The sequence below is a fragment of the Pogona vitticeps genome, chromosome 7 (assembly GCF_051106095.1).
Source record: "Pogona vitticeps strain Pit_001003342236 chromosome 7, PviZW2.1, whole genome shotgun sequence".
Lineage (NCBI taxonomy): Eukaryota > Metazoa > Chordata > Lepidosauria > Squamata > Agamidae > Pogona > Pogona vitticeps.
This window is the reverse complement of record NC_135789.1, coordinates 7,265,241-7,286,407: the sequence shown is the minus strand read 5'-3', so window position 1 is coordinate 7,286,407 and position 21,167 is coordinate 7,265,241. Positions and strand designations below refer to the sequence as shown.

Sequence of the window (21,167 nt, the reverse complement as noted above, 5' to 3'; positions counted from 1 at the left end):
TCCTTGTCTTCTCCCTAATTTTTTTTGCGGGGGGGGGGAGAATGCCATTGGAAAGGAGAGCCATTTACGCCATCTTGAGTTCATTGCAGGCAATGTCACTCACAAATGTCACATAGATCAGAGCTCAGCGGAGGAAAAACAAAGATTTTATTGCAGTTTTTTAGAAATCCAGGACTTGATGCTTGCAAGAAATCTGGGGACTTGTAAGTTGTTGTCGTTGTTGAGGGGATTTTTTAAAAAGCTCTAAAGTCCCCAGATTTCTTGCAAGCATCAAGTCCTGGAATTCCAAAAACTGCAATAAAATCTCTGTTTTCCTCCCTATCTGACATTTGTGAGTGACATTGCTTGCAATATATATACTATCCTGCAATTCTGTATACAGAATTGTTGTTGTTGAGCCGTTAAGTCGTGTGTGTGTGTGTGTGTGTGTGTGTGTGTGTGTGTGTGTGTGTGTGTGTGTGTGTGTGTGTGTGTGTGTGTGACACACACACACACACACACGACTTAACGGCTCAACAACAACAATTCTGTATACAAAATTGCAGAATTTGGGACCATTCCTTTTGCAGAATTTCGGGCCATTGCAGAATACTGTATATTACATCATATGTGTGTGTGTGTGTGTCTGTGTGTAAGTGTGTAACGTTGCTTTCCTTTTCCCGGATCAGTATTCCCCCCCCCGCAAAAAAGGAACACCCCCAGCCTCTGAATTCCCGCGATTGGCGCCGCCTTCCGACTCTTTCGCGGGCTTCCTCCCGCGCCGCCCGCTTTCTCCGCCCTTGCGGGACTACATTTCCCAGAATGCCCTCGCCCGCCGGCCCTCTCCCTTCCCTTACTCCGGCTCCCCTCCTCTCCCCTCTTTCTCCCCGCCTCTTCCGGCCCGGCTTGGCCCGGCGCTTCCGGCGAGGGAGGAGGCCGTTGATTGGCGGGCGGCTTTAAAGCGGGCGCGGGGCGGCTTCGCCTCTAGTTCTCCCCCCTCCCGCCGAGCTTTAGGCCACGCCCCTCCCGACCCTTACCTCAGGCGAGGCCTGGTTAGGCTTTCCCCCCCTCCTTTTTGTGGGGAGGGGTGTCAGAGCCCCCCCCTTAGGGAAGAAAGGGGGCACCCCCTTTACCCCTCCCTCACAATTGGGGTCCCCTTTTCCTCCCCCCTCCTCCTTTTTTGCCCCCTCCCTCATTTTTAAGTCATTTTTGAGGTGGGGGGTCGACCCAACTCTCTTTCTCCCCCCCTTCTCATTGGGAAGATAATTTTGATTTTCCCCCTTTTCTAAGTCCCCCTTTTAAAAATTGGGGAGCTTGAGAATTTGATAATTGGCAGAATTTGATAATTGGCAGAATTATATGTTATATATATATATATTTATGGTCATGCTTCCCTGTCCCTCCCTTCTTTGTTGTGACTTCGAGACAAACCCACCCCCAATTCAGGAGGGGGGAAAAATAAATAAATCATCTTTCTGCTCCTTCCTGGCCAAGCCTTGAAGAACCACCTCTTTTTGGGTGGCATCAGTTTCCTTCTTTTTAAAAAATCTATATTTTCTTGGGGGTGGGGGAAATCCCCCTTGCCAGCCTACCTTCCTTTCTGCTTAGCTGAAATCCCCCCCCCCTTTACTTAGAGGCCATCTCATCTTTAGGGTTGCATTTTCTGCCCTATTCTAATCAAGGATAGTTACCATTTCTTCCCTGCCCTCCCCCCCTTCTGGAAATTCACCTCTTCCTCCCCATTTTGCTCTACCTTGGAAAAAGGGTGTGATCCTGCCTGCCTTCTTGGCTTCCTCCAGGGAGAAAACCACCCCCTCCCCATTGACAGACACCTTTTTCTTCAAGGGAGGACCACCTCCCCTGTTCCATAATTAGGACTAATTATATATTTTACAAGGTGGAGGAAAAGGACACCAATTTCTTCCCCTTCGGAGGGGGCAAGCCTGCCTCGAAGGCCAGCATTTACTCCTTTGGGGGGGAGGGCATCCTTTTAAATTAGGAATAATTACATATTTTCTAGAGCCAGCTGCAGCAATTATTTCTCTTTCTCCCAGCTCTGTCTTGTTCTTGGAACAAATTGCTTTTCCTTGCCATTTTTCTTTCTTTCATTCTCCTGCAAGATCTTTTTTGGGGGGGGGGGGACGAGGGAGGATTTTGCCTTTTTCTCAGTACAAGTGAGATTTTGGAGTAACAGCATTCCATAGGGTGAGATATACTTCCCTTTTTTAAAATCAGGAATAGCACAGCAGTTGGAGTGGGTGTTGTGTCCTCCAACAACAGAAACACAGAGAGATTTTATTAGTTGGCCTTTTCCCCACTGCCTATTAGCTGTTTTCCCCACCTGGTTTCAAGGACAGGATCCTTACTGTGAGTCTTGCTACCTGCTTGAAGCAACATTATTTAAAACCTCCGGGTTTTTAAACTTCCACAACAGCGCAGGAAACTACCCGTGTCCTCTTTTCCTCCCAGAATTTGGGCAGCATGAATTTTTCCGAGGCATTTAAAGTCTCCAGTCAGTTGTTCAAGTTCTCTCCGGATGGAAAATGCCTGGTGAGCTTCAGTTCTGGTGTGGAGGCTGGGATTCTTGGCTCTAAAGGGTTTTATTGGGGTGCTGATGGATGCCTGTAAAGAGAGTGGGGAAGCGGGGAGCAGACGGCGTGCACTGAGTTGCACAGAATGAAACCGAGGTGGATTCTTCGACTTTATGGAGCAGCTTGAATCCAACCCAGTGGTCAAAACCGTGAAAACTAAATTCTCAATTCGGTAGCATACAAGAGTTCAGAAGGGACTACTTTTGAATGAAAAACCACCCCTTTGATTTACAGGAGAGCAGCATTTACAAATGGATGTTTACATCCTCTTTCGGAGGCTAGAGCGCTGGGCTGTTGAGCCGTTTGCTATGTAGGGATTCTGGGAGTTGTGATCCAAATGACACTTTCTTAAGTGTTAAATCCCAAATGAGGTGCTGGATTTGGGAGATCTCATTGTGCAAGTGCCACTCATGGGATCAATGGAAATCTTGTAGAATTTTTTTTGGGGGGGGGGGGAAGAGATGTATATTTAGGCCCTGCTGTAGCTGGCAGATGTGGTGCTTGATTTTACAAAACCTTGTTTATAAAAACAAAGCTACAATTACGGAAAGCATTAAAAAATTAAAGCGTTAAGACAGGGGGAGTAATCCATGATAGAACAGGATGCATTGTTTTAAAAACAAACTCGGTTCTGTTGTAATACTGTAGAGAATGGTGAAGAAAATATAAAGGGTGACGTTTCCTCTGATGGCCGATGACTTCTGGGACCGTGCATTAACTTCCTTTGGTGTTTCGTTGTTGTCTGTAATGAATTTGTACAGTTTGTAAACACAGTTGATGGGCTGGCAGGTGGAGAGTCATTTCCTGTTAATTGTTGGGGGTTCTAAAATATAATTAACTCATCTGGAGTCTCCTTTCAGGTAGAGGTTGCTCCACCATGCCAGTGCTAGGGCCTTTTTTAGTTCTCAGGTTGTAGGAACATCATGCATTGTGCTCCCAAGTTGAAAGCTTATTAGCTAAGCTCCTTTTTTAAATTTTATTTTTTTTGCTCTCCATCCAGGCATCAGGTGTGCAGTACCGTTTGGTGGTTCGGGACGTGAATACGCTCCAAATCCTGCAACTTTTCACCTGTCTCGACCAAATCCAGCACATAGAATGGTCTTCTGATTCTCTCTTTATATTATGTGCAATGTACAGACGTGGACTCGTCCAAGTGAGTAGGATCTCCTGGATCTTGTCAGCAGCTAAATCAATGAGCCAGGATCCTTTTGTGAAAAACCCAGTCACACAAGTGGGGTTTTTTTTTTTTTTGCACTCTGCTGTCAGTCTTGTTTCATGTGCCAGGGGATGTCATGACACACGATAGACAGCTGGCAAAATATTTACCACCGCTAGTATGATAGTCCTTGCATAATTGCATAAGACAATAGGATTCTGGCTGGGATGTTACAAGTAACAGATGTTTAATTCAGTAACTGAAGCATTACACTTTTGAAAAAAGAAATGTGTGGGTTAGTTTTCAACACCCATATTTTACCACAACAAGAAAGACAATGACAAGAAAAGAGAAAAAAAAATCTGAGACCATTTTTGAGTTGGTTTTGGTAGCTGAGAAGGAAATGGAGCTCATGTCATCCTATGGAAAGAGACTCAGCGGGGGAAACTAGCTTTGCAATGTAGCTGATTTGTTTATTTATAAATATTTGTACAGTTTGGTTTATAAATATTCCAATTTCAATATGGCGAATAACAGTAACACAACATACAAGGTGATGCTACCCAGTTAAACTGTAGTTGTTAAAAGTTGTTATTCGGTACCACCAGTAAGGCTTCTTTGTTGATCATCACATTTTACAGACTTCCTTGATGAGCTAGATAAAATAACTGGATCTTAGCTCCTGTTCCCCATTTACAAATTGGGAATCTTAGCTTGCAGTGACTCTCATGGGGCAGACATGCGGAAACCTTAAGCTGAAGCAACGATGAATACAAGGCACACTAACTTATTAAAATATGGCCCTGGAAAAACAGCCAATGGCAAAGTTTTCCTTCCTAGTCACCCAAAGGTGATGCGTATTGAACAAGCCTACAAATGAACAGTCTCATATAAATGAATTAGTAATACACACATGTCTATATTTTTTTTTACTTCAGAGTGACCAGGTAGTTAATAATAGTCATGGGACATATTTTGGCTGGCTGAATAGCTCAATGCTTTAGCTCCCTGGCTGTGGAGCCAGAGGTTGGGAGTTCAAATTCCGCCCTGTGCCTCCTGTGAGAACAGCCAGCCTGTGTAGCCTTGGGCAAGCTGTACAGTCCCAGGGTGCCCCCGGAAAACGATAACATTAAACTCCTTCTCAGAGTTCTCTACCTGGATAATCCTGAAAAGGGTCACATAAGTCAGAATTGATCGAAGGCAAAACATATTCCAGTATGAATTTGACCCTATGTGGGCAACAGCCATTTTTGGCACAGGCCTAGAAAAAACTATCATAATAGTAGCCTTTTAAAGATGCCACAGAGTTCTTGTTAAAGCAGAGTAGCCTAGCTAGCTGCTCCTTTGAAATCTGTGTTAAAGTGCCTTTGTAGTACAGATGCTTGCAAAGGGAATTTTAAAAAAGGACTTACTTCTGGAGCGGAATCCAGCGCCAGTCTTTCATGGTTGTATCTCGTAGGGATTCCAATGCCCTTCTGGGTGAGGCCTGACTTGACCGCCCCTTCCTCCTTTCCTTTAGGTCTGGTCCTTGGAGCAACCCGAATGGCACTGCAAGATTGACGAGGGTTCGGCAGGGCTGGTGGCTTCTTGCTGGAGCCCCGACGGCCGTCACATTCTTAACACAACGGAGTTCCATGTGAGTGTGAACACAGGGACCGTGTCTCTTAAGATATCAAGTGTTAGCCCTCTGCATCCTCATCCCTAAAATAGCTTGAAGCTCTTAAAGCCACAGTGTGCTGCTAAGCTGGCCTTTTGGCAGGGGGAGAGCCTCTTATCTTTTTATGTTTTGCTTTCTAAACCTTGGTGCAGAATTCAGACTTCAAGGCATAGCTGGGCATCTAAGGAAAGGGTTGCTTGAAGTTATCGTTTAGGGCAGGGCTGTACAGCACAGGTGTGAAAAAGCTCCAGATTTTTGGCCATATAATCTTAGGTCTTAAGCAGTCGGATCCAGAAGTGGGTAACATCATTATTTTAATTATCATTCACTACACCCCCTCGCTATTCGGGCTGTGCTGATTGAGGAATTCTAGGGATTGTCATTCAAAAAGTTGATCTCTGTCCTGACAACTCATCATGATTCTACCTTTCTGAGAACTTGTGTGCCCAAGAAAAGTTCATCAGGATGTTTCCACATCAGATTTAACCTGAGCCACCCTTTTGAGCCAGGTACGTCCCTATCTTAGCTTCCTAGTGCTTTTGTCCCTTACAGTATGTGGGTGATAGTGGTCTACCTTATAGGACTATAAGGATTACTGAGGTGATGGATACAAACACCCTGAAGTGATGTAGAAGATAGTATTTTTTTTTCTGCAGGAAGAGGTATGTATTTTTTTTTTCCATATCAGGTAGGGTTGACCGCTCTGGCTTAGATCATTCCACAAAGACTGAGCAAGATATTCCACAGAAACACAACGTGATACATTTGTGATGTTTACATTTGTACCGCACTTTGCTCCAACTAGCTCAAGGGCCTCTTCCTTTCCATCTTACCCTCACAGCAACCTTGCGAGGTAGGTCACTGTGCATGTGCCGTTAGCCAGTGGATTTTGTGGCTCCACAAGGACATGAACCTAGGTGTCCCATGTCCTTAACCAGGGCACCACAGTGGCTTTCGTTAGTTCAGGATGGTATCATACAACAAATCATGTATGGTAGGACCTCCTTATCCGTGGTTTCGTTATCTGCTGATTCACTTATCTGTGTCTGAAAATATTAAAAGAAAAATCCCCCCCCCAAATATATAGCTATTTAGCCTTGAAGTTACCCAAACTGGCCACTAGAAAGAGCCAGAGTCCATGCTTTGTGTTGCATTCACTATTAAAGTAGTGCTCCATGTTTTCCAGCATCTGCAGGGGGTGGTCTTGGAACTGATTCCCTGCGGATACGAGGGCGCTACTCTACGTACAGGAAGGCTCCTTCCCCCCAAAATACAGTCCCACTGATCTAATCCTAGGGCATCCTCATTTTCACTTTCAAAGGTGCATCTAGTTCAGTACGGCGTGCAAGCTGGCCCTAGGACCACCCTGATCCTCCAGAAGAAAAAGAAGACTTCTGTCACGGAAAACCTTTGTTTCTCATTTGGCAGAGCTGAAAGTGTCTTTGATGGAAGGATATGTTCTCTCCACAAGGAGAACCAGCGGGCGTCTTCCATCCGCTGTGGTGTCACTGGCTGGACGCTTAAGGAATTAGGTCTCCGGCTGCTGTGCCAGAGGTTAAGGAGTTTGATTCCCCCAATGAGTGTACTAAGCGTGGAGCCGGACCGGAGCCTTGGGCCAGCTGCCCAGTCTTGCGTTACTCTTGATTCCCCACTGTTCCGATGGATTCAGTGGTCCATAGAATCCCTTCCAGCTCTGCAGTTCTAAGAGGATGATGAATTAAGGGAACTTACTGAGGAGTTAATGTGCACAGGATAGCACTGGGAGGGAGGGAACAGGAAACCACTCCCGTGCACTCCGTTCCTGGAAAACCCCAAAAAAGGGCCACCAGAATTGACTTGACGACATGGAATTATTATTAAAGACGATGGTCTTCTGCAAGCCGTTAAGCTCATCATCGCAATTGCAGCAAGAGTTCTAAAGTGAAACTGACCGATTTTGCTTAAGGGGACACTCAACGCTGATCTGTCATTCTAAGCATTTTATACAGTGCCTCTTCCTAAACGCTGTGTATATTTACGTTTACAGAGTTTGAAAAACTAATGTGTTTGGATTGCAAGTCCCAGAATGGCCACAGGAGTTGTAGTAGTGATGGGAACACCTACCCCCCCCAAAAAAAGTAATCATTATCTCTTAGAATTCCTCACTTAACAATTAATCAGTCTATTAGCTCTGTTCTGCTTTTAAATCTCAGACACATACTTGGCTTCCCATGCATGCTTTCTACAGCCCTTTCAGCAAAATAGTGGGGTGAGTGAGCAGTTTGATACCCCTACCACCAGGGAATAGGATGGTTATTATTTTTTTGTTTGCTAGCTTCTTTTATTTATAGGCTACTTACAATTTATCTTATTGCAAACCTACCAGTTCTTCTGTATCAAGCAGTGGTTCTCAAAGCAAGGCTGTATGGCAGAAAACAAGGCACGAGGCTTCATAACAGTGGATAGTTTTAATAGGGTGAAAACTATTCCAGTTATCTGAGCCACGATTTGTTAGTCAGACAGATGCCTAATAGCCAGCCTGATATGCAGCACTGGTCTTCCCCCTGCATACCACAGGCCGCATCCAAATGGCACCTGCATATGGGGGTGGAAAGACAAGTATTTATGACCAGCCCTGAGAACTCTGTTTGACCCTGTAGGATTTTCATTAAACCTTGGCCAAGTTGGCATGCCTGTGTTTGAGAGAGAGAGAGACTTTCTCCCCTAGCTGTAAACAAGTTGTTAAATTAACTTGTGGCAGACAGCTGGCTGGGATATGTGCTGGTATTCATACAGTTTACTCACAGGTCTTCTAAATTAATCTACCAGGAGCATACTATGGATTAGTGTTTTGCAGCAAGCATTTCTTTGCACTGGTGGGTAGGGTTGGCCAACTTTCATTTTGGCCAGCCGCTTAGGAGTTTCAACCCTGCCAAAAAGCATTACCCTGCCTTGACAGGATTACTTCCCAGACACTTCTGATGCTTTGTGCTGGCTATTTCCTGTTTAACTTATTCAGCTGGTATACATGATGATTTTTTTTAAAAGGAAGAAAACTTGACCCAAATCTCTCTATGCTTGGTTAGGAAAGCTGGACTGCTTGTATAGCCACCACATTCTAGCTTTCCCTGTATCCTCACTTCCTCTTTGTTCCTCACAGTCATCATTGTAATGGATGTTCAGTATGTTAATATGATATTTGAATCTTGCATCTGCATAAATTCTAGTCATTAAAGCCAGGTCAAAACTAGAAGGCTGGGAATCCTTCTGGAAGACATTTAGGTAAAGTGGTGCCTTGCATAGCAACGATAATTGGTGCAGCAAAAATCGCTGCAAAGCGATTTTGTCGCTATGCGATATTAAAAAGCCCATAGGAATGCATTGAAACCCCTTCAATGCGTTCCTATGGGCTTCAGACTCACCTTTAAGCGAAAATCCTCCATACGGTGGCCATTTTCGCTGCTCAGTAAGCGAGGAATTGTCCCAGAAAACAGCAGGCGGCCATTTTTTTTACCCGGTGGCCATTTTGGAACTGCCGATCAGCTGTTAAAAATCATCGCTTTGTGGTGATTGGTAAGCAAAACAGGGTACCGATCATTGCAAAGCGATTTTTCCCCATTTAAAACATCGCTATGCGATTTCGTCATTAAACGGGGCGCCCGTTAAGCGAGGCACCACTGTATAAATTTTAATAGGATAGGGAAGTGAGAATTGTGGAGCAACCACAGAGAACGCCACTTTTCCAGAGTCTAGGGCACTGGGGTCAAAACATTGCTTTGAATTGTGTGAGAATGTACTGTATTCTCGAAGGTTTTCACGGCCAGGATCCGACGGTTGTTGTGGGTTTTCTGAGTTGTTTGGCCGTGTTCTGAAGGTTTTTCTTCCTGACATTTTGCCAGTCTCTGTTGCCATCCTCTTCAGAGGACAGGAGTCAGAACTCTGTTTGTGCTCTGGTACAGTTTGCTTGGATAGTTGAGTATTTATAGCTGTGGGATCAGCTTTTGTCCTTTTCAGGAGATGGGTGATTGTGGTGATCAGCGTGTTTTTTGTTGTGGGTGTATTGTTGTGATAAGGGAAAGATTATCTGTCACTGTGATTGATGGGTGTCGTTAGCTAGTCGTTTGTGTTGGTTGGTCCCCGAATTGGAGGAAATTCCAGGTGGGCATATGACTGTAAGGTTTTCTTGGACAGTGGTAAAGGAGAGGTGGGGGATATGAGGGTATCTCAAAAGTAAAATATGATGTGTAATGCTGAAAAGTTTCAGGATTGCTGGTGTGTCATCTCTTGTTCCTCTTCTTCAAGGTAGCTTAAGGTGATATTTATTTTATGCAATCCAGTGGTTCTCAGTATTTGCTTCTGCAAATGTTTTTGGACTTTGTCTGACACAAGCAGGAGGCAGAATGACCAGAGAGCAGAGATTCTGGGAGTTGGGAGTTGAAAAAACAGACCCCTCCAGCCACTGTCCCCTTCTGATTAAGTAGTGACTCTAAAATGAGCATTTTAGAGTGTTTTCTTTGACACAGAAATGCTCCAGAGTTGGTCACTGGTTTATCCTCATCTGAAGCAGATCCTCAATTTTTCCCTACAACACGTTACAGAACCTTACGAATTGGGTTTCCGGACCAAAGCAGCAAAAGATGGCCAGTTGGACACTCTTAAGAGTATTAACACTGGTTTTTCTGTCTCCCGGTGAAAAGATCTAGGCTCTAGGAGCCATGTACGTTGTGGTTTGGGCGTACTGTGGCTTCTAATCCTTAGTAACTGTAAATGATTGTGTTGGTTGAAAAATACTTTCTGTCCAGGAATGTGGGCCGTTTAATCTCCTGAAATCCCGTGCTGATAGATGCAGCTATGTAAGGAGTCTGACTGACCTAGTCAAGTCTGGGACAAAAGTTGACAGCCACTTGAGACTGTAAGGTTTGTTTGAGTGTGGGGTTATGTGTCATGAAAATCACCAGTTTTTGCCACCTGCCTGAGGTTGTCAGCGTTTGGGTGCAGTTCCTTCGCTTAGCTCCTCAGACTGTTTTATCACATTACTGTCTAAATGCTTCTTATTTGTCAGCTGTTTTTAGGCTATTCCGAAAATGCTGCTGTGGCTTTTCATTGCTTCCCACCCTTCCCGGCACCTCACTTGCAAAACAACAGCTGTATTGCTCCTCAGACGTCTCGCCGGTGGGAGTGGGTTTTGGAAGTTTGTTCATGTGGCAGGAAGATTGGTTTTTAACGGAGGGGAAAAAAGAACTTCACAGAGAATAAAGGAGAGGTCTGCTGTACTTTGATTCCAGTAGAAAGGATGTAAACTGAGGTTGGGCAAGATTTAGCTTGTGAGATGCCAAGCCTGTTTTTGGAAGTTCTGAGGCCTCTGTAACTCTATGGGGTATTAAGCCCCCTTCTGTTCATCACTGGTTAGGCCTCATCTACAGTACGGTGTCCAGTTCTGGACACCACACTTTAAGAAGGATTGCCAACAAACAGAAGCAAGTTCAGAGGAGGGCAAAAAGGATGATTCGGGGGGGGGGCTGGAAAACAAGCCCTAGGAGGAAAGACAGAAAGAATTGGGCCTGTTTAAGCCTTGAGAAGAGAAGATCGAGGGGAGAGAGGATAACTCTTTTCAAAGACTCGAAAGGCTGTCCTCTGGAGGGAGGGGCAGGATCTGTTCTTGGTCATTCCAGAGTGCAGGACACGTAAGAATGGGCTCAAGGAACAGGAAGCCAGATTTAGGCTGAATATTAGGAGGGATTTCTTAACTGTTAGATTTATTTTATTTTATTTTTATTTTATTTTATTTTATTTATATCCCGCCTATCTGGTCGTATCAGGACCACTCTAGGCGGCTAGATCAGTACAACGATGGAACCAACGATTTTGGGAAGTAGTGAGCGCTTCAAGGCTGAAGGCCTTCAAGAGAAAATTGAACAACCATGGGCCAAGTCTGGTTTGAGTAGGATTCCTGCATTGAATAGAGGGTTGGACTCACTAGCCTTGGAGGCCCCTTCCATGACTTTATGTTCCTCTGCTCTCTTGAGTTCACAGATACCCATCAGGGTCCTCACAAGCCCTCCGAAATCAAAAACAAAAATTGAGCATCTCATCACTTTCTTTTCTTTCTTTGGTAATTTGTCAGGGTGCCCTTTAAAGAGCGTAAATTCTTGATTTCCTGTGTCAGCAGGATGTGGGGGACCCCTTAGTGAAGTTTCCAGCCCCACATTTCTATGATTCTGTGATTTCCTCCCAGCTCCAATATTTCCATGCATAGTATGACACAACAGTGATGTTTTGTAGACCCCCCTGCTGAAAGAGAACTAAAACTCCAACACAACCTCACAAGGTTCTCACGAAGGCATGGTTTGGTGGCAGAGAAACACTTTAAAGAGCTTTGAGTTCATTAGAGGGAAGGCAGGTTAGAAATGTAAGCACTAAATAAAGTTTGGAGATTGGTGGTGCGCTGTGTTTGAATGAAATTGCAAAATCTGGAACAATTAGCATTGTTAATGGGGTTTTTTTTCCAAAAAATTCCAGAAAGCATCCCAAGATGCATTTGTTACAGCAGGTCAAGGAAACCTAGTTTTGTTATGGGAAGGGTATTTGTTCTTAATCTGGCTCTTCTATGGAAACCATCCCAGAAGCCCTTAGAATACAGTACATGAATATGAAGTTGTTTGTATATATACAACAAGAAGAGTATATATGTAGGAAAACTGAAATATTCATGCTAGTAGAATCTCCTAGGGGATGAGAAGAATTGTATTTTTCTTTAAAAAAAAAAACAAATTCAGACAAACACTGAAAATTTAAAGGACTGTTTAAATCAATGAAGTTTGCACAGGCATTTGAGGATTTCCCTCTTCACAGCCAGGGGACAGGTTTGCTTATTTAAAGCCAAACAGCCTGTCTCGGCCTTCTTCTCTCTCATTTGGACATACCTTCTGTTCTCTGTCTGTTTTGTAGGAACCAGGCTGTTGTAAAAAAAAAACTTGAGATGGAGCTCAGCGTGGGTTTCCGCCCCCTCCCAAAGAACCATCTCCCGTATGCCTCTCATCCACAAATATTTTTTTAGAGCTTCCTCTCTTTCTTTTCTTTTTTTCCAACAGCTGCGGATAACGGTCTGGTCCTTGTGTACCAAATCTGTGTCTTATATCAAATATCCCAAGGCCTGTCAGCAGGGTAAGTGGAGCTAAGCTAATAAAGGACGTTTAGGGTCTGCCATCGCCACCAACACTATATTTTAAATTATAGTTAACACTGTAGTGGTCTGGATGCAACTCGTATTCCCTTCCAGCTGAGGCATAAAGGAGACCTGCAGGACCAGGGCATATCTGTTTGAAAGACATGAATGCCATCCTCCTCTCGACTTGAGTGGGTCCTATACTTTCCGATGTAGGCTCCTAATCATGCGAGAAGAGTCTTGAAGCTAACTTTCTCTAGCCCAGCATTCTGTTCTCGCAGGGACTAGCTGGTTGCTTCTAGACGGCCTGCCAGCAAAGAAAGGCTTGTCTGACGGGCAGCCGAAAAATGAAAATACAGAGAGCATCACCATGAACCAGATCCATTTGAGGCTAGCAGGGTTTTTGAAATAATATTTGAAGTATCACATTTCTCAGTGATTCTGCATGACTTGTAATACATATAAAGTCCTGGGCAATGATGCCAGTAGCTAATGTAAATGTATGGCATCGCTCACTGCTTCTGCCACAAACCCAAAGTCATAGGGAAGTGATCTCACTTCTAGTGTACAGTAGGAACACCCCCCCAAATCTGTGGGATCACTATCCACTAATTCACTTATCCGCTGCCTGAGAGTATTAAATACCCACCCACCCCAAAATACATAGTTATGCAGTATACTATACATATTTGTTGGATGTATTTACTGGAATGGACCACTAGAGGGAGCCAGAGACAATTCAGTGTATAGTGTGTGATACTTCCACATTTTATTGGTATCTGGTGGGGCTTGGAACTCTAGTCCTACTGTACAAAAGGAAACTTAATCTCTGCTGTGAAGACGGCTTCTCCATTGTAAAGGTCATTCCAGAATCTGACACTTTTATTATGATTATTGTTTTGTGTGGCCTTTCAGAAAGCTGCCTTTCTCTCACTTACCCGCATAAGAGGGGTGATGGCTGGGAATCTGGCCTCCCGGGTCATGGTTCTGTTTTCCTTTCACACACTCCTGGGCATTCCATCGCTTGAACTCAGCAGCGCTGAAGTTCGAGTGGCAGCCCTCGAGTGCCTCGTGGAGCGCTGATCCCAGGGCTTGTCGGGTGCCTTACGCAAGACCTCTCTCTTTTGAGACAGGACAGGAGCGGAGCAGCCCTAAATATGCCTTGAGCTGCACCAAGAAGACCATGTCCCTTCTTTCCAGGCTTTGTTTGTCTTGCTGGTTTTAGTTTTTCCATGGCTTCCTGGTTCCATGAATGGGGCGTTAGACCCTTCTTCGTCCCCCCGCCCCTTAAGCACTGCTTTTCTTGGCAGGCATTGCCTTCACCAAGGATGGCCGCTACATGGCCCTGGCTGAGAGGAGGGACTGCAGAGACTACATCAGCCTCTTTGTGTGCAGCGACTGGCAGCTTCTAAGGGTAAAAACCCCATCGTTCATCCTCCCCGGTGGGCTTCCATGGCTCCCTTTAGCTTCACATGATGAGGATAAGGTCCAGGGCTGGTATTATCCTGTTGAGCCTCTGCGGATTGGAGCACGGGAGTGCAGGATCACACCCCTTGGGCAAGCAATGAGCTCCATGAAGGGAATGTACCTTCTGTGTTCAAGAAGTGTTTGTGCAACCGATGTGGTTCTGCCCTTTTCTGGCTGTTGATTCTTTAAGTTTGCAGGTTCCTTACCAATTAAGATAGGAGCTAACACTGACCTTTAAGCTATACTTTAAAGAGGGTTAACACACATACAGACACAGAGAGAGCTTAACTGACACTGACCTTTAAATTCTACTTAAAAGAGAGTTAACGCGCATGTGTATACACACACAAAGTTTGATTTGCCTAATGTTTCCTGAGCTTGAGGACAATTTCCAGTATATCATGGGATGTTGTCCAAGTGTCTGTGTGCAGAATTAATGCCTTTTCTGCATTGATAAGACTATGTGCATTGTTAGTAGCTAAAGTTTGGGATAGTTCCCCCACAACTTTTCAGTTGACCGCACTTACACTGTCGTTCTTTGACTAGGTGGGTTTTGTAACAAAACATGGACTCTGGAGGGAATAAAATTTTGGATTGTGGTGCAAGAAAGTTAACCATGGTTAATGCCAACCTTTGTTTGCTTTGAAACCCTGCTTTATGTTTCGATAAATAAAACTACATTATTTTCTTGTCTCTGTTTTGGCAGCATTTTGAGACTGAAACTCAGGACGTGGCTGGGATTGAGTGGGCCCCAAATGGCTGTGTGTTGGCGGTGTGGGACAGCTGCCTTGAGGTGAGGGAAAGTGTGGGAGAGAATGTATATAAATAATTCTGTAAGAGATGTTTCACAAACTTGTTAACTACTTTTCATGAAAGTGGTCTGTAAACTGGGCTTATATTTGCATGTAAATACACAGACATTGATTATCCTGGCGGCCCTTAAAGATCCTCTTTGCACATCTTTTTGATAACAAACAAAAGAGAGAGAGAGAGAGAGAGAGAGAGAGAGAGCAAAAGCAAAGCCTGCTGCTTATATACTGCCCCATGAGAGACAAATCATTTTTCCTACTGATTTTTCTTCCCAGGTTTTTTTTTTAACGTAAGGATTTTGGTGTCTTGGCAGCCCAGGAGAAACATCTAGAGGTTGCCAAAGTGTGCGTGAGGGAGCAGGGCTTGTGAGCCACATAACTACAAGCTCTTTATTGCTGAACTTGGAAGATTTAAATCTGATTATCTCAAAACAGGTGTAAACCATTATTATACAGAGAAAATTCCTTTTTAATACATATCATCTTCTCATTTTGCGTTTTGGACGTGGATCAGCCATTTGCATGTCTGTAGGGGGAATGTGCTCCAAGCTCTTAAGACGGGGTGGTGTAAAAATCAGCTATTGCTCACGTCTACAATGTAAACCTCTATTTCAGTATAAAGTTTTGCTGTACTCACTCGATGGCCGTCTGCTGTTCACCTATTGTGCTTATGAGTGGTCACTGGGCATTAAATCTATCGCCTGGAGCCCTAGCAGTCAGTTCCTGGCGGTCAGCAGCTACGATGAAAAGGTAAACCTGTTAAGCTCTGCTAAATAAAGTTGGTGTTACAGGAGGGCCATGTATTACCCTTTCCTTATTCTGTGTGTTTTTTGTTTTTAAATCAGGTGCGAATTCTGAATCATGTGACCTGGAAGAAAATCGCAGAGTTTGAGCATCCTGTGAATCTTGTTAGCCCAAAGATAGTAAGTAGAGAAAAAGGGAAGCCTGATACCTCCCATCACAGGGAGAGAACGAAAGGTGGAAGCTCAGCGTAGTCTTTGTAACCCTTAGAACAGATGCGTGAGAGAATTTAGTATGCTGCTGGGGAAGAATGTGTTGAAGCTGAGTGGATTGTTGGATGGTGTCTCACCAAGTGTGCCTAGAATTGTAGAAAGACCGTCACGTCCAACCTCCTGCTTAGTGCAGGAATCCAAGTCAAAGCAGATCTGAGAGAGGGCAGTCCAATTTTCTTTTGGAGGCCTTCAACGCTGGAACAGCTCACTACCTTCCGAGATAATTGGTTCTGTTGTTGTACTGCTCTAACAGAAAGTTTTTCCTGATATTCAGCCTAAATCAGACTTCCTATCATTTGACCCCATCCTGCACTCTGAGAACAGACCCTTCCCTTCCTTTGTATCAGTGCTTTTCAAGTCTTTGAAAAGTGCTATCAGATCTCCCCTCAGTCCCCCCCTCCTGCCCAGTTCTTTCCATCTTTCCTCCTAGGGCTTGGTTTCCAGTCCCCTGATCCTTCTTGTCACCCTCCTCTGAACTTGCTTCAGTGTGCTGGCAGTCCTTAAAGTGTGGTGCCCAGAACTGGACACCGTAATTTAGAGGAGGCCTAACCAGTGCTGAATCGAGGGGAACTAGTACCCCCCGTGTTGAACTGGGGGCTTCTTCTTCCGTGTTTTCATTACATCACTTAAACTAGCCTTGTTATTGATGGGTGCTGATGCACTTGGTGGTTTTGATGAAAATGTAAGCAAACTCCATCTGATTGAGAGATTGTGTGCAAGTCGCAGGTCAGAAGTGACTCTTCTGCGATTTGTTCACCTTTCTTTCTTGCCCCCCCCCCTCTCTGTCAGCATCCACCTTTATAGGTTGGGAACTTCTCCCACCATGAGAGGACCACAGTCCAACCTCGCTGCCTCTCTGAGGACTGCAATGCCAACAGAGGTTGGGACCGCCGTGAACAGTGGGTGGGAGCAAAGCAAAACTGGAGACAAGAGCTTTTAAAGTTTTTGACTACAGCATCCAGAATCCTCTGGCGGCATAGCTGGTGAATTCGGTTGGGTGGATGTAGTCCAAGAAATCTGTAGCCTTCCAAGCTTTGGAGACTCCAGGGATTTCAGACATCCTGACACACACGTACATGCTGTCCCTCCGTTTGTGCTTGTGTGGATGCTCAAAGGAAGGTGCTTTCTCCTTGGCTGTCGCTGCTAGGACTGAAAAAAACTGTCTAGCAGTCAATCATTAAGAAGAAGTATAATTTTTTGTATGATCTGGATGAATCCAGAGGCTTTGCAGTCTTACACAAAACTTCTGTTATTCTTGAATACCAACCTTGCTGCTTCTTCATCATCATCATCATTACAAGCCATCAACTCAATTCTGACTTTCCAGTTTTCCACGTGGAGAATACTTAGAAGTGACTGACTTTTCTCTTCTTCTGGAGGTGCCCTGGGACGACAGTGCAGCTTGCCCAAGGCCACCCAGGCTGGCTTTTCTCCCAGGAGGCCCAGTGGGGGAATCGATCTCCCAACCTCCGGCTCCACAGCCAGAGACTTAAGCCACTGAGTGATATCCAGCCCTCTTTTTTCTTCTTCTGGTTCTGCAGCCTTTCTAGCTCAAGAACGGATCAGCTCATCAGCTGTCTGTTGAAATATGCTTAAAGTGTGACTTGACCCTTCTTTCTAGGTTGTTTATAAGGAAGTGGAGAAGTCCCCTGCTGTGGAGGTGGAGAAGCTTGCCTTCCCTCCTACCAAGAAAATGGCAAGCTCCTTATTCAGCACAAAGAGTAAATGTAAGCTAAAGCCTTGTGTGCATGTTTTCATGTTTATAAACCAATTTTTTTAAGCATAAGATGGGCAGGATTCTATTACAGAGTGGAAAACTTTTCCTTGAAAGTTACAGAGCAGTGTGTCATTATAGTGAGCGGGATGTGCTGAAATTATGCTCTGAAGCTTCTGAGATGAGTTGATTTTCTGGGGCTCTTAAGCTCATTGTCCCCTAATACCTTTTCTGTGATCTCCTGTATGTTGCAAACGTTTGACCCAAGGTTTTGCAAACTTTTGGATGCTCTTCAACAGAAAGAATTTAAATAAGAATTCAAAGGGGTAGCTGTGACTTTTCCCCACTATAAATTTTGAAGATCCCTCTCTACTCTTGAGTTCAAATCAAAACCCTAGCTGGAAATAAAGATACAGTTTGATTCCAGAATGATTAGGGATGAACTGGGCCGTAGGAATGCTTGTAAATAGCTGCTGCAGTTATGAGACTCAACCTTTCAAAAGAACCTTGGATCAAGCATCCAGTCCATCTATCATGGTGTAAAACTGCTGTATTCCTGGGCAATCTAGGCCATTTTTAAAGCTTAAGGGAAAAAATTGCTTAATTAACATTATTTTCTCTTTCCCTTTCTGGTTCATTTCCAGATGAAATTGTCCAGACCCCCGTTTCTTTGCTTTCCGTAAAACCTGCAGTTGATCGGGCGAATCCTAAAATCGGAGTCGGAATGTTGGCTTTCAGCTCAGATAACTGTTTCTTAGCAACCAGAAATGGTTTGTATCCTGGAGATCGACAGAAAATCTCTCTCTCTCTCTCTCTCTCTCTCTCTCTCTCTCTCTCTCTCTCTGATTTTGAGTTCGTATAGTGCCTTGGATGTGGGCTCAACAGGACCGCCACCTGCAGGCTGAACTTACAAAAGTGTTTGCTCTGAATGGTGGTCGCTCTGAATCCACCAGCAAACTTTTCTAGGCTCTGTCATGTGCCAACCCTTCGGAGCTCTTTGACCCCTGTAGCCCTCATCCTGCACCTCTGGTTAGGGAGGCTCTAGAACTGATGAGTTTGCCAAAAGGCTCGGGAACAAAGCAGTTTTTCAGAAATATTTATGAACCCCTTGCCTCTGATGTCTGGGAGTAATCAAATATCTAGTATAAAAGAAATGCCATCTTTATACTGTTCTTAAAACAAAGTGTTAGGAACCAAACCAAGAAAGCTTGCCAAAAAAAAAAAAAAAAAAAAAGGATGTTCGCGACATGCGCGTGGTTGTCATCATGTCATCGAAACACAGAACCAAGGAGCTTGAAAGGACATACTTGGTTCTTCAGCAGGAAGAACGTGGCCAAGTTTTACCTCTTTCCAGATGAGCTTAAATCTCCGGCTGCAGTTGTCTCTCTGTGGACCTTCTTAAAGCTACCTAGGTAGTGGATCTGCAGTCCTTTGTACTAAGGGGGTTTGGTTAGCAGAGTCATAGGCCAGGGAGTTGTTTGGACCGTATGTTGTACCTCAAGCATGGTTTCCCCCCCCCCCCCTTTCTGGCTGGCAGACAACCTTCCCAATGCGGTCTGGATCTGGGATATCCAAAAGATGAAGCTGTTTGTTGTCCTGGAGCATCTGTGTCCCGTCCAGCTCTTCCACTGGGATCCTCGACAGTCCCGACTTGCTGTTTGTACTGGAAACAGCCGAGTCTACCTCTGGTCCCCGGCGGGATGTGTGTCTGTTCAGGTACCAATGGAAGGTAAGGAAACTCAGTTGCCCCTGCTGTCTCCTGAGGTCTGAGGATCGCCCACTCTTCTAGTTCAGTGCGCAGGCAGTGATGTGTTCCCACCATTATCCAAGACCCAACTGGCCTATCGGCTGGCTTGCTTGGCGCATGCACCGTCTGAGTCTCCCAAGCCTTAGGAGGCACGGGGCAAAGACTCAGGCTTGAGACTCAATCCCCAAGATTCGCACTCAGACCTCCGACTCGAAGACTCACCAACATCCCTGCCTGCTACCTCTCATTTGAATCACAGTAAGGCCGAGATGTTCATGAGGTGTCGCATGTATGCTTCAGAACCGTTGCGACCGAGTTGTGAAGCGGGGGGGGCATTAAAGTGGGGAGGAGACATCTATGTACATTTCCATGCCCACGAGGGTCTCAAGAGAGCATCTGTGTAGTAGCATCCCCACAATCGGGCTGGCGTAGGAAGCAAGGTTCCTGCTCACCTGGAGGTGTCCATCCCACACGGAAGCCCGGTGGCTACCTTTGTACCGATGTGGAGGTTTGAAGGTGGATCTTAGTGGAGAGGCTGGAATGGGCTGGCAGCTTTAAACACACACGCACACCCTGGCATTCAAACATGCCTGATTAGGTTAAGTATTGAGAAACATACCATTAAATGTTGCCATTAGCAGTAGAGTAATCTGCTTCCCATGAAGGAAACCCCATGTTCAGCCTTTGCCTTTCCGGTTTAAAAATATTCCACAGGACAGTGATGGGAAGAACCCAGGTTTTGTCAAGCGTGAGAAAGTGTATATGGCGGACTTACCTCCACCCCCTGCCTCCTGTTTGTGGAGGACCCAGTCTGCAAAGGGAGAGTGCTACTGTCCAGAGAAGCTCTCCACTTGAGTCAGGGCTCCAGTTTTTCAAGGTCCTGATTCAGCAGAACCGCTTCACTGGATAGAGGAGACTGTTCCTCCTCCACAAGTCAGGCGTCTTGGCTTCTCTGTTTTCAGGGGACTTCCAGGTGACGTCTCTGTGCTGGCACTCGAGCGGCGACTCCTTGGCTCTTCTGAGTAAAGATAACTTCTGTATGTGCTACTTGGAGAAGCAAGAGGGAGAAGCGAAATAGCGACACCCAAAGCAAAGCTAAGTGAACATGGACCCTTGTTTTTTTGTGTCCTGGTTGTTCAGCTCTTTGGGGGGGCGGAAACTGCTGCTGGATCTGGTGATGAAGCTTGTATAGCGTGAAAGAACCTGTAATTTAAATCTGCCTGTAGATCGGAGTGAGGTATCCATACACTGGTACGGATGCATTTTAAATCCAGTGATTGGGGAGTGTATTGCACAGTGAGAAGCCGGGGTTTGAACCTTTAACTTCTAAACCCGTTTGGGAGGGTTTTTTTAATCTGTGAAGACTGCTTAGCTTGTTCTTGGAATTTCAATAAACGTGTTTGTTAAACCTTTGCTAAAACAAGGCCACCTCAGTCCTTCGGGTCCAAGAGTCCCATCGTTCATTCAACTTTTCCAGTTACTGTGTTTTGCTCTCTTCTAAGCGTGAGCAGTGTAAGCTCTGTTTGGCCTCTGAAGATGATGAATTGCAGAGGTTAAAGAAGGAGTAGGTGGGATGGGAGAAGTCGAAAGCTCTTTACTCAAGACTGAAGGGGACCAAGCAGGTTGTCTGTCGCAACTCAGCAGATAGTGACTGCCCGGAAAGAGTCATAAGCAGGTGTGGAGAATGGGCTCGACGCCTTGGGCCATATATCATCATGAATTCTGAACACTCTCTTGAGATCACGGGTTCATTAGTTGCAGTCTGGCTGGCTTACAAGCCTCTGATCATTACCTGCAAGGTTTTTCTTTTCTCTTTTCCCAGACCTTGAAGGGACAGGTGAGTTCAGGAACCCTACCCATTTCTGATCACAGGTACAACCTGTGGAAAAT

The 21,167-nt window shown here is 45.0% G+C and overlaps 1 protein-coding gene across 2 annotated transcripts; it reads left to right on the top strand.

Annotated features, from left to right (window-relative positions):
- Positions 1-1,000: 1,000 nt before the first annotated feature.
- On the top strand, positions 1,001-20,700 carry WRAP73 (WD repeat containing, antisense to TP73). Of its 2 annotated transcripts, none has more exons than XM_078379113.1 (13): positions 1,001-2,184; positions 2,449-2,529; positions 3,571-3,723; positions 5,246-5,362; positions 12,454-12,526; positions 13,838-13,941; positions 14,701-14,787; positions 15,419-15,553; positions 15,649-15,726; positions 17,438-17,543; positions 18,175-18,300; positions 19,068-19,259; positions 20,240-20,700. In XM_078379113.1, the coding sequence occupies exons 2-13, from the start codon at positions 2,461-2,463 to the stop codon at positions 20,353-20,355; spliced, it is 1,356 nt and encodes a 451-aa protein (XP_078235239.1). In that variant the 5' UTR covers positions 1,001-2,184; positions 2,449-2,460; the 3' UTR covers positions 20,356-20,700. The 2 variants fall into 2 exon arrangements, with proteins under 2 accessions (XP_078235239.1, XP_078235238.1); XM_078379112.1 differs by lacking the exon at positions 1,001-2,184 and adding an exon at positions 2,288-2,346.
- The last annotated feature ends 467 nt before the right edge of the window (positions 20,701-21,167 follow it).